This window comes from Eutrigla gurnardus (assembly GCF_963514095.1).
Source record: "Eutrigla gurnardus genome assembly, chromosome: 19".
In the NCBI taxonomy this organism is placed as follows: domain Eukaryota; kingdom Metazoa; phylum Chordata; class Actinopteri; order Perciformes; family Triglidae; genus Eutrigla; species Eutrigla gurnardus.
The window spans coordinates 4,526,238-4,538,448 of NC_139930.1; the positions used below are offsets into that span (position 1 = coordinate 4,526,238).

Genomic DNA, 12,211 nt, shown 5'->3' on the forward strand with positions numbered 1-12,211 from the left:
TGAATTTTGTTTCAGGGAAAAGTTTTCTGTCATGGAGTACGTCGTCCCGTGGAAAGCAAGTTCTATTGTTGTCATTTTAAACCAAACCATGATGTGTTTTACTAAACCTTACCAAGTAGTTTTCTTGCTGAAACATTACTATGTAGTTAAGTACGTTTCAAAAAGAGTGGTCCATCCTTTGGTCTGATTTTAATTAACACACTTCAGCTTAAGTCATGAGATGCTACTGATTACAATATTTCAATAGAATTTCCATTTTTCCTGGTATAAGTGCAATACACTTAATAATTAAGACATTCCTGATAATTCATGTATATTTACGATAAACAGACACTAGAAAACATGGAGGTGTTTGTTTTTTTGTCTTTTTTTAATTTTTATTTTGCATTTAGTGCTTGTTCCATGAAATACCAAAAGCTTGGTTTCAATCCTCTGCTGAAGCAGAAAAAAATAAGCCTTGTTTATCACACATGATGACAAAACCAATGTTTTTAAAAATTCACCGTCTGGTTCCACTCGGCAGCTGCTCCTGAAGCTCCAGCTTGTTGATTGTTTCGTCCGATTCCACTGACTCTTTGTTTAAGCTGGAGCCTCTCTGCCGAGCCGCTGCACTTTGCTTAATATTTTATTCAGGGAAACTAAATGTGTTAGCCCAAGGCTACTACACGGCGTGTGTGTGTGTCGGTGTGAGTGTGTGCGGTGTGTGTCGGTGTGAGTCTGTGTAGAAAGATGCACTAGTCTTGACTTTAGCCAGAGGGTTGGATGTGATCTGGACTGACCTCCCTCTATTTGTATACCTGTCGACCCACTCTCTCTGTTACCTGTCTCTCCATATGTTCCCTGCTCTCTCCCTCCTCTCTCTCTCTCCTCTCTCCTCTCTCCTCTCCCCCTCCTCTCTCCCTCCTCTCTCCCTCCTCTCTCTCTCTCCTCTCCCTCTCCTCTCTCTCTCCCTCCTCTCTCTCTCTCCTCTCTCCTCTCCCTCTCCTCTCTCTCTCCCTCCTCTCTCCCTCTCCTCTCTCTCCTATACATTGCCAACAGCTATATACAGTAGGTTATATCCTGATAAGTAAAGATAACTTTAGATAAAAGAAGAACATTGAACTGAGTCAACTATCAGTTTAAAAGTAAGAATCAGTGCAATGCTGAGATGTATGTTCTCTCTCTCTGACTCTCACTCTCTCTGACTCTGTCTCTCACGCATTCTCACTCCCAAGTCGATGAAAATATGACGGACACTGAGAAAATATCGTCATATAAAATGTGGTTCGTTAACCACGTGTTTCAATCTGTTCGCTGGAAACGTAATTGAGAGTACACTTGTACGGGAATGTCCAGAGCCTTTTCTTGTTATAAGTGGACTATGCGGGTACATAGGGCTCCCGCAGATGGAAGTTTGTTTTGTTTTTTGATATAATATTTATATTTATATGTAGTTATGTTTAAGTACTTCTTTGTACAACATGAAAATGCTGCATCTTTTGCATTTCTAGACACAAAGGTGCCCTATTGTTGAGAGACGAGGTCAGAGCTTTTACACCAAATATCAGCGTGTAAAACCAGACAAATCATTTGAAAAAGTTGTTTGGTGTTCAGTAGCCAAAGCTTGGTGATTTGGTTAAAAGAATATGATAAGATAGCACATCTTTCCAGCATGTTTCTGCTGCACTTCCACCACGCTCCTGGAAATGGAAAGGCATGACCTTACAGTTGATTCTTTTAAGCCTTTTAGATCACATCCCGGTCATATTGTGCACAGATTTAACAATAAATGTTAAAAAACCTAAAAAGTTTGATTTTTTTAAATCAAAATCTCTTTTGCTTCATGGAAAGCTAAATATGACGCATGCTCACATCTGTTAGTACCAACCAGATTCAACCAATAATATCATCGACCAATCAATCTGCAAACGGCACAGAGCTGGAGATGCTAGGCTAATCTTTTCATCCATCAACTCAAATTCCTCCCAACATTAAGCCCCGCCTCCTCTCCTGTTTCACTGGGAATACATCACCATACAGACGACAAATAAGAAGCTTGACTTCATCATCTGAACAAGCTGCAGTCTAGTTGTATCCTCTTCACACTGAAGACAGTTACTTATACCTCATTCCCCTCCCGTTCTTTTCTTTTATGTTTCTCTCTAACTATCTGTTTTCTAATCCCTCTCTTCTCTCCCTCCGTGGCTCATCCTGTCATTCTGTCTTTGATCGCCTGCAGCAGTGTGAACAGAAAAAACAAGCAGGCCTCCAGCACGTATGATCCCTGGTCAGGATGTGTATGTGGAGGTGCATGCGTTGTGTGTTGCTGCATTCTGTAGGTGTGTGTGTGTGTGTGTGTGTGTGTGTGTGTGTGTGGGTGTATATACTTTCATTATGGTTCTGTTTACACGCCCAGGTGGCCTCAGATTATCATTGATTTTCAGCTCCTGGAAACCTTTCGCTCAGAAATAGCGAGCCTGAAGCAACGCTCGGCTCGACTCTCAGAGACCCCCCCCCCCCCCTCACCCTGTGACCCCCCCCCCCCCCTCCCACCCCCCTTCTTCAACACAGAGCCTCAGAGCCAGGCAACCTCCATCAGCCCCCCCTCTCCCTCCTCTCTATCAAGGAGGGAAAAAGGGACTGGAGAGCGATGGTGTTTGATGTTCATTCCTGGCCTTGTTTGTGTTTAACCGGGCCTGAATGACTCCCCCGGTGTAAAGAATGAGATGTTTTCATGCTTTAATTGGATTGTTGTGGTGAGAGGAGAGAGTAAAGGCTCATACTCTACTCTGTAAGATGGATAGAAAGCTGTACAGGAAAGAGGTTTACCCCACGATATTTGTGATATATACGTGAGATGTTGAAAGAGTCCAATAAGGGAAGCTGAAACGACGGCTCCTGTTCCACGAGTCCTTTAGTTTCATAAGTAGCCAATGTTCCACAACGTTTTGAAGACTATAGCTTCAGGGAAGGCTTGGTCCAGGAGCGTCACCCTCGAATTGGAAGATCAGAGGTTTGATACTGGGGCTCCTCCAGTCTGCATGTTGAAGTGTCACTTTGCTCCCAAAGGCTGTGCCATTGGTGTGTGTGTGTGTGTGTGTGTGTGTGTGTGTGTGTGTGTGTGTGTGTGTGTGTGTGTGAAGGTGAATGTTGAAATGTAGTGTTAAGCGTGGAATACTAGAAATAGTTCTATATATGTTAGTTAGTTCTCCTGGTGCAGGATGTGGCCATAGTGTCTCGGTCTACGCCGCCAAGTCCCACCACAGACTGTCCAGGAGCTCACTGATGCCCTGATCCAGGTGTAGGAGGAGATCCTCCAGGACACCATCCTCCGGCTCATCAGGAGCCCAGATGTTATGGGGAGTTCAGGCATGCCTGCATGATGAGATGCCACAACAGAATTCATGCAAGTTGGATCAGCCTGTGATTAAAATGTTTTACTTTGAGTTTTGGGGCCAATTTGAATCCAGCCGTCGGTGGTTTGATGATTTTGGTTTCGACTGACCACATTTGATGCATGGTTTAAGTTTTCCCTTCATCTTTTCAAGTTTATTTTGTATTTTGGCTGCAGTTGTCGTGGTGTGAAAATCTAAATCTCTGTCTTCAGTGCCAAAGGATCGAGCTTTGTATTCCAAACCATGTGTTGTAAGGGCAGCACAAAACCTGGATTGGTAGATCACAATACCAATGAACATCATCTAGGATTAAAAGATGATGTATGATATATTAAGACAATAAACAAAAGAAAACATTGGTACATTGTTTTAAAATTGCATCTAGAGGAATATACGACTGCATAAATGCTTCTTATTAAGCATGTTTTGTAGGAGACAGGGTTGACATCCCACAACGTCACCTACACTTCTATGGAGACATTTATTATATATTTATATCACAAAGAGAAGTATATTATGTATTTATATCAAGGAGAATTGTATTATATATTTACATCATGGAGACAATATATTGTGTAATCAATATAATCTCAATTATTCTGGGTGAAAAGTACTGAAGCCAACGTAGCTCATGCTGGGTGTTTACTTAAACGTTGAGTAGGTGATTCTATTCAGAAACACTTTCTGTTATAATACTTGAAAGCCTCATAACATACCAACAGCAATGTATACATTAAATGCTGAAGAAGGAAGAATAAATAAAAAATGTCATCCGTGGCCGTGGCAGGACTGTAAAACCCCGTCCAATCAAAAAAGTCGGACCACAGAAAATAATTGGACGTCCTTGCCTGTCGATGCTTACATCCTGATTCACTCTGCCGATCTGGAGCACTCGTTTGGCGTTCTGAACAGAGGTCCGAACCAAGGGGGCGGGGTTTTTCCGGTTCAGCGATGCATTCAAAATCAAAGTCTCTGTGGTTTTCCTAAATGACCTAGTCTGCCTTTAACTGTGTATGAGAAGAGCAGCACAGTGACCACTGAGGGATGTGCAGACGGACCTCATTGCTTCCTTTTGGGTAAACAAATCTGTTAAACTGTCAAATCCTGAGTACAGATATAATGAAATGCAGCCCCACAATAGAAAGAACACTTTATAGAATCAGCCACATGAGCTCTCGGCTCATTGAGATCAATTGAAAAAAACGCTATGTGCACACAGGGCCTGAGCCATAAAACAAGTGAATGGAAGAAGCTGCGGTGGAACAAATTAAACCGCAATTATATCGCTTCCATGGAAACAGTTTAAATTAGAAATAAATATGTCAACAACTTCTGCTTGGAGCTCGAGCAGAGAGGAGGTGTTTGCTTCTTCTCCAAAACCACAAAAAAAGCCTCCACCTCCTGCCCGGTCTTTTTATATCAATATTTAAACCTTCTCCTTTTAAATGGAGCCTCCGAAGCCTCCCATCTGCAGACTAAAGTGTGATGGTGGGCAGTTACTCACCTAAATTGGCCTGAATGTGCGGCTTAATGCTGGAAGCTGTAATGGGATTGTCTGGCTCAATGTCTGATACTGAGAAAAGACATTTCAGCCGCAGCTGGAGGTAAACGTAGAGCAGCTGTGATGGATGTTTTTAAGTGTATGCCTTCATCTTGCCTCAGAGGGCACACGTTATCACCCATAAAAAAGCTTTAAGATGGTTTAAAAATGGTTATCTCTAACATTTGGCCAAACGTATAGGACAGAAGCAGATTTTTTTTTTTTAAGTAATTCTCAAATCGTTACACTTGGCTTTATTTTATTTTCCACAGGCTGAAGTGGTTGGCACTACAGGGAAGGTCAGCGCGATCATTAGGATTCATTTCTAGCAGGAAAACACAACAAGAGGAAAAAAGGAATGACAATAGAAACTAGAGAAGGCAAGTTCTGGATGCTTCCTGTTGACAAGATGAAGCCAACTGCCGATTGCTGCCTTAAATTAAAACTTTGAATAATGTCCAGAATATATCAAAACTGTGAAATAATGTAGGGTTTGTTGAAAAGCGAAGTGACCAATATTTGAACTGCGACTGTGCAAAAAGTATGAATGCTGTGACAAAGTTGAATTCATGTGAGAAAGTCCTAATCTTTGTGAACGTTTCACAGTTTGAGTGAAGTTTCTATCTGGAATTGTGAATGAAAAGATGAGCTTTGAAAATGTTTGAAAAGGTGTGAATATTGAGGATGTTTCAAAGATTCCGTAATCTTCTTGAATCGGAAAAAATGACAGAAAAACATCAAATATCTCTGACATGATGAATGATATCAATTAGGAAAATTGCAGTCGATTCCCAATTGAGATGTATATTCTGTGTTTGAATGGAGTGCATATGTTGAAGAATGTTGAAGCAGTTAGTTCGTGTCCCCAGTGAAATGGGATATTTGGGCGGTGTGCAGTTACAAGTGGGAATCAAATCCTCCACATTTGATTGAGGCCAAATTTCATGGCTTAGCATGGCTAAAAGTAACAGACTGATTGATATTGATATTCAATAATTGGTCAACATTGGTTGAAACTAGCTTACATGAGCGCACGTCATATTCTGTTGGACAGGAAAAAAACATAATTAGATTTTAATATGAGAATAAATGTTTTTGTAAAAAAATTTTTTTTGCATATATTATTAAATAAGCGCACATAATGAAATATAAGGTACTTAAACTAATGAACTAATTTTAGATTATGACTAACGAACCCTAACTCTTACATTAACAGCAAAGGAGGAAGGAATATATTCCACTCGCGTGCTGATTGTTTGGAAAATACACGTCATCTATGAACATTTGTATTTCTCCCTATTTCTGCACAAATAATGAGATAGAGGCACAGTTTTGGAAAACACTGAGCTGCTTCCCGAAAGCTGACTTAAAACCGTTGTCTCCACCCGTCTCCCTGACCGGCGAGGGAGCCGGGGTGAGACAGGTAGACATCAAAGAGACATGAAAATAAAGTCAAATGAAAGCGGAGCAAGCAGAAAAAGAAACAGCAGACTCCGGTGTGAAGCCGAGGAGACGTCTGCTCGCTCCCCTCCAGAGGCACGGTATCTCCTCAAAGACACTTTTCATCTTAAACTGTATTTACTTCAAACCATCCTCAGGATCAATAGCCCCGCCCCCTCCTCCACCCTCCCCTCCTATCGCTGTGAATCGCTCCATCTCTGCCTTTGACCCGGGAACAGAGACAGACGCCGCTGATGTGACCCCCGGCGGGCGTTTCACACCTCCACTCCTGCTTGTCTGGTAAATATATCCACCTCTGTGAGCAGACGAGCCCCCCCCCCTCTCTGATAAACCCCCTTGAGGGCGAGCCAGGCACCGTGAAACTCTCTTTTATGGCTCTCTCTGCTGTGGATGTGTAACCTTTGCTTCGGCTCTGTGCTGCTGCAGCTCATTGTGTTTTCCCACAAAATGTCTTTTTCTGGAGCTCAGCTCCGTTTGGAGTCGGTCTGACAGCGGCGCACTGAGAAGTCACACAAACACATTTAGTTCTGCTTCGTTTTGAAAACGGAGCTGGCAGGGTCACCTGCTTGGCATCCACAGACACTCAGAGTCATACTGGGTCACTGTTACTGGGAGGCTGTTGGGCCTACTGGGACTGAAGGACACAGAGAACGTGTTGAGTCACTGCAGCACCTCTGTAAGGTCACGATGCTTGGATGGATAAAAGGTTTAAAAATAACACAGATATTCCTTCCTACTGCTCGTGGGCTGAAGAAAGCAGAGAGGCGCTCTGGTTAACGATGAGGTTTAAATGACGTTTAATGGCCACATTTCTGAGGAGTGATCATCACACCAAGCGGAAAAGGTCACCTGACACTGGTGGGAATTGTCAGTCACCTCACGATTCCATTCCATTATATATAAACATAATGAGAATGTTTCCTTCAAATCATTCAAACCAATTCCTATTTGTATGATACTGTCTTCCTACAGTACGGTGCACCTGTTGTATGCTAGACATTTTTAAGGCGTTTTTTTAAAAGTATTCTTAACCTTTCAGCAGCAGGCGAGCTGAAGGCGTCGCACCGGTCAATGTCCCACTCAGGCAGCCAATCAAATCGAGCCAGAGGCGGGCTTTACTAATTAACCACTTATTTCCTGTTCCGATACTGGTAGATGTGGTAGGAACGTTAATACAGTAAAGTAAATATTAGAGGACTATGTAGAGGACTATGTAGAGGACTATATAGAGGACTATGTAGAGGACTATGTAGAGGACTATGTAGAGGACTATGTAGAGGACTATATAGAGGACTATGTAGAGGACTATGTAGAGGACTATGTAGAGGACTATATAGAGGACTATATAGAGGATTATGTAGAGGACTATATTGAGGACTATGTAGAGGACTATATAGAGGACTATATAGAGGATTATGTAGAGGACTATATTGAGGACTATGTAGAGGACTATGTAGAGGACTATATAGAGGACTATATAGAGGACTATGTAGAGGACAATGTGGAAATAAACACAGATATATTTAAATGTAATAAATACATATTGCTCCTCTTATCTAAATGCTGTGGAGTGAATTGAAGTTTCCCTTGTAAGCAGTGATGTCTGGGGCTTTTATTGTGAAAGGTACAAGTAGTGCACACTGCCATTATCAATGTGGAGGCAATAAGGATAATTCCCAAATAAGTCAATAAATAATACGTACTGTGTGCATAAAAAGTATCTTATATAACACCTGAGACCACTTTGTTTCCTGTTTTCCTACCAGTCAATGTTGAAGTTCATCATGAACACCAACTTTCTATCAACTTAACCAAGTCGTCTCTGCTCCTTCCCTTCACCACAGAGGTGGAACACTAAAAACAATATGGGCCCTAGTTTCGTAGACCAGGCGCAGTCAGCTCTCAGCGCACCTGCGCCGCGCCGACGGGGTGTGTCCGCCTGGACTTTGCAAGTTTCGTGCACCGCGCAGGCTTGCGCAGTCACACCCCCCGTCACTCCCACCCGCGCAAGTGGGAAAGAGGGAGGAGAAGAAGGCGTGAGTGGGAGACGAAGCGTGGACTGGGATTAATACAGCCGATTCAGATCTTCACCAATCAAACGAGCTCCTCTCCTCACCTTTAATGCGTTAGGGGAGGTTCAGTGCAAGTTCCGTCACTTGACAACCCGATGACAGAAGCAGCGCCGGCGCTCCCACCACGTGCATCACGCGCTGTGTGTGTGTATCATAATAATAACAATGCCGATATTATAAAAAAACAGGAGACAGAGAGGGAGATGTTTTGGTCCGAGAGGCTGAGTTTCCGTTACGCGTGCCATCCGCCTTTGATCTGACGTCAGATGTGACGGGACAATCTATATAGATATAAATTCACGTGTTGATTCAATTAGTTGCATTAAATAGTGTTTGTTGTGATTATGTATTGCATTTAAATGTGCCTGGAACTGTGGAAACCTGCCTGTGAGGTCTCGGTGACGTGTACGCACTGCGCGCCGTCAGCCAAACTTCCACTCCGCCAGCTGTGATTCGCCTTGAATGAATGGACTTTATTTACGCCTTGCGCCTTGTGCTGAGAGTAGACCAGGTCCGAGCTGGCGAGCTTTCAGCGCAGTCTCGGCGAGGCTTTTTGCCACGAAACTTCCACTACGCCAAGCTGAATCTGTGACGCCTCCCCCTGCTGCGCCGCCACACCCATCTTGGCGCAGGCGATCCACCAAACTGCCAAACTGACCGCGTGCAAGGCTGCGCGGGTCGAAACTTGCATTGCGCCGGCTCCGCCACCCTGCGCCGCCCTGCGCTGCGCCACGAAACTAGGGCCCTATATATTGAGGTTCTGTGTGGGGGACTCGGCGTGTGGAAGGTTCCCTTCATGCTTGTGGACAATGGATTTGAAGTTGTCCTCTCTCCGACAGTCATGTTTTGGTGCCACTAAGACTGTTGATGTTAAAGGCAATATGAATCCAGGCGTTTCATGCTCTCTGGTGCTATCAAGCCTGTTCCAGGTGTTTTCTCTCGCAGGGAGGAGAATGGACGTGTATTGATCAGGAAGTGAAGAAGTGCACTGCAGGAAAAAGGGGAAGGGGATTGTGGGACGTTGAAGCCTGACGATATGTTCAGACATCACAAGGCCGTCCAGGGAATCAGTTGTTTGACTTTCCCTTTCTGTCTGGCTTTGTGAAGAAACATCAATGTTTGGCTTCCTGAATCGTAGAGGAATCATTGAGACGACGCTGTTGAATGTATTTATTGATTTGTTTTCTTGTTCTGTTGCTTATGTTTGTTCTCCCCTGTCTCGTTGGTTTAATTATCTGGTCATTTTCTCCTTTGTTTGGAGTGAAAGGACGAATGAAGATGGATCATAAAGGGACTTGTAGTCCATACATTGGATGTGTGTCTCAGTGGTTGGCATTAAACTGAGGAATTCTCTAGAAATAGATTTAAAGGGTTGTATTATAGTTTTCAGAATGATATGAAGGACATGCACAAATCAGCCTTAGAACAACGTTGTTGCCTTCAGCTAGATAGAAACAAAGAAAATGCTTCTTTACTTAGATAACACATATGGTCATATAGCTCTACCACTTTGATTTAGGCAAACTACGTCCATATGTTGTGGATGAACTAGGGAGAGACTGGATAGACATGTTGGCCCTGTGATAGACTGGTTACCTGCCCACGGTGTACCCCGCCTTCGCCCAATGACAGCTGGGATCGCCCCCCCCCAGCTGGATGGATGGATGGATGGATGGATGGATGGATGGATGGATGGATGGATGGATGGATGGTTGGATGGTTGGATGGATGGATGGTTGGTTGGATGGATGGATGGATGGATGGATGGATGGATGGATGGATGGATGGTTGGATGGATGGATGGTTGGATGGTTGGATGGATGGATGATGGATGGATGGATGGATGGTTGGATGGATGGATGGATGGTTGGATGGATGGTTGGATGGATGGATGGATGGATGGATGGATGGATGGATGGTTGGATGGATGGATGGATGGATGGATGGATGGATGGATGGATGGATGGATGGTTGGATGGACGGTTGGATGGTTGGATGGATGGATGGATGGATGGATGGTTGGATGGATGGATGGATGGAGTTGTTAATCAGTCAGGTTAACGTCAACTAATCATAAGTTGTTTTGTTGCCTAAATCTATTTCACTGTGAAGACATTCTTATAATTTGTCCAATGAAGTATTCCTGTTAACATCATTAATAGAGAGGTGTACGGGCAGGTGGCTCTCCATAGTAACGTTTGGCCTTGTTGCCCTAGGCAACCAGATTTCAATTCAATTCAATATTATTTATAGTGGCATATCACAACAGAAGTTATCTCAGGACACTTAGGACATTGAGCAGGACTAGAATACGCTCATGATTGAAAGATTTGAAAGTGAAGGTTTTAAATTGACAAGTGACCAAAAGAAAAGTGGTTGATTTCTCTCACCATGCCATCTCTATCATCAGCATCACCACTGATCAGTTACTCTCACAGTTCTGTCTCGGCTTATCTCCACTGGGAGGTTCAAGCCAAATGTCAAAAACAAGGCAAGGTGTCAGAAAGCTGAACTGTCTCTCTCCCCCAGGTGCGAGCCTCCCGAAGCCCCAGGTGAAGACGGCCTCTCTGGGTCAGGCCGGTAAGGCTCGCTCCCCGCTGCTGCCGGTCTCAGTCCCGACGGCGCCGGACATACCGGAGGAGGGCGCCACCAAACCTGCAGAGGACTCAGCTGCCAATGTAAGTCTGCATTTGTTTTCCACCACAGGTCCATCGAGCGATGTCCAACAACGGTCACTGTTGGATGGACAGATCTCAATGTACAGGTTCATCAAATTTAGAAATGTATTAACAGTATAAACTTGTATTTAATAGTTTCATCTATTTAAAAAAAAACAGTAGAGATTTGCCACTTTTCAATTCAGTCTTATTTTGCAGAATAACAATTCTGTATAATTAGAGAAAGCTGATGATCCAATAGTCCTTTTAAATATGTTATATCTGTCATCTAATTAGTCAAATGTAAAATTATTTGTTGGATCATAGTTTCAGAACAGCTGACTAATACGCGTATATCAGTCGTCTTTGAGGTTGTGTCGTATTAAGTGCAGAACAGATGTGCTCAATGTCTTCCCCGACTCTCATAAATGTAAATATGTTCCAAAGAAAGCATCCCATAATCCATCTGGAGCTGCCTCAGTATGAAGCCCAGTCTGTCCCAACTTGAAAACAGGGTCGTTGCCGTAAATCTGGAGAAAGCCTGCAGTGTTCGGATGGAAACAGAACTCGCATTTGTTAAATATTTTCATAGACATATTTCTGAGCTCATTTGTAGTTTCTCTCTCCAGCCTGAGCTGTTTTCCTTCCAGTAATATACCAGGGCTGCACCATTCAATATTAATCACATTTACGAGTTTGGCTTCCCACAATTAAACAAACCCAAGCGTTGCCTGAACTTACAGCCACTCACCAGCTGGCAATTGAGGTGTTTTTAATTCACTTTTGGGGAGCCGACATGCACCGGTAGCCTTTGATGAACGTTCCTGAATGTTACCACGGCAATCCAGAGTCGAAGAGGAAGGCTCGGTGAGCTCGGCAAGACCAGGAGGGACGGTGGCTCTCGGCTCCCACCGGGAGATTTACAGCCTCCCTCACCTGGAAGTCCATGTTATTGCAATATATATCTGGGAAGTAAATAAATATGGCAATGTCAGTTTTTTCCAACTTATCTTTCAGCCCTATTTTTAACAGAACTTTAGCACAACATGGCGAGAAAAGCGGTATACCATCCAATCTTTTTATTGTCTCAATATGGATCAAAATAAT

At 43.4% G+C, this 12,211-nt stretch overlaps 2 protein-coding genes across 2 annotated transcripts in view; one reads left to right on the top strand and one right to left on the bottom strand.

Annotated features, from left to right (window-relative positions):
* Nucleotides 1-12,211, bottom strand: part of LOC311029323 (uncharacterized protein) — a 482,663-nt gene that overhangs the window by 293,288 nt on the left and 177,164 nt on the right. The window lies entirely within an intron of this gene.
* dcc (DCC netrin 1 receptor) overlaps nt 1-12,211 on the top strand; it is a gene marked incomplete at its 5' end in the record, with an annotated part of 283,130 nt that overhangs the window by 261,871 nt on the left and 9,048 nt on the right. Inside the window, one exon of the mRNA XM_084035956.1 lies at nt 10,977-11,125. Coding sequence (XP_083892082.1) covers nt 10,977-11,125 — 149 coding nt within the window. The remainder of the gene's footprint in view (nt 1-10,976; nt 11,126-12,211) is intronic.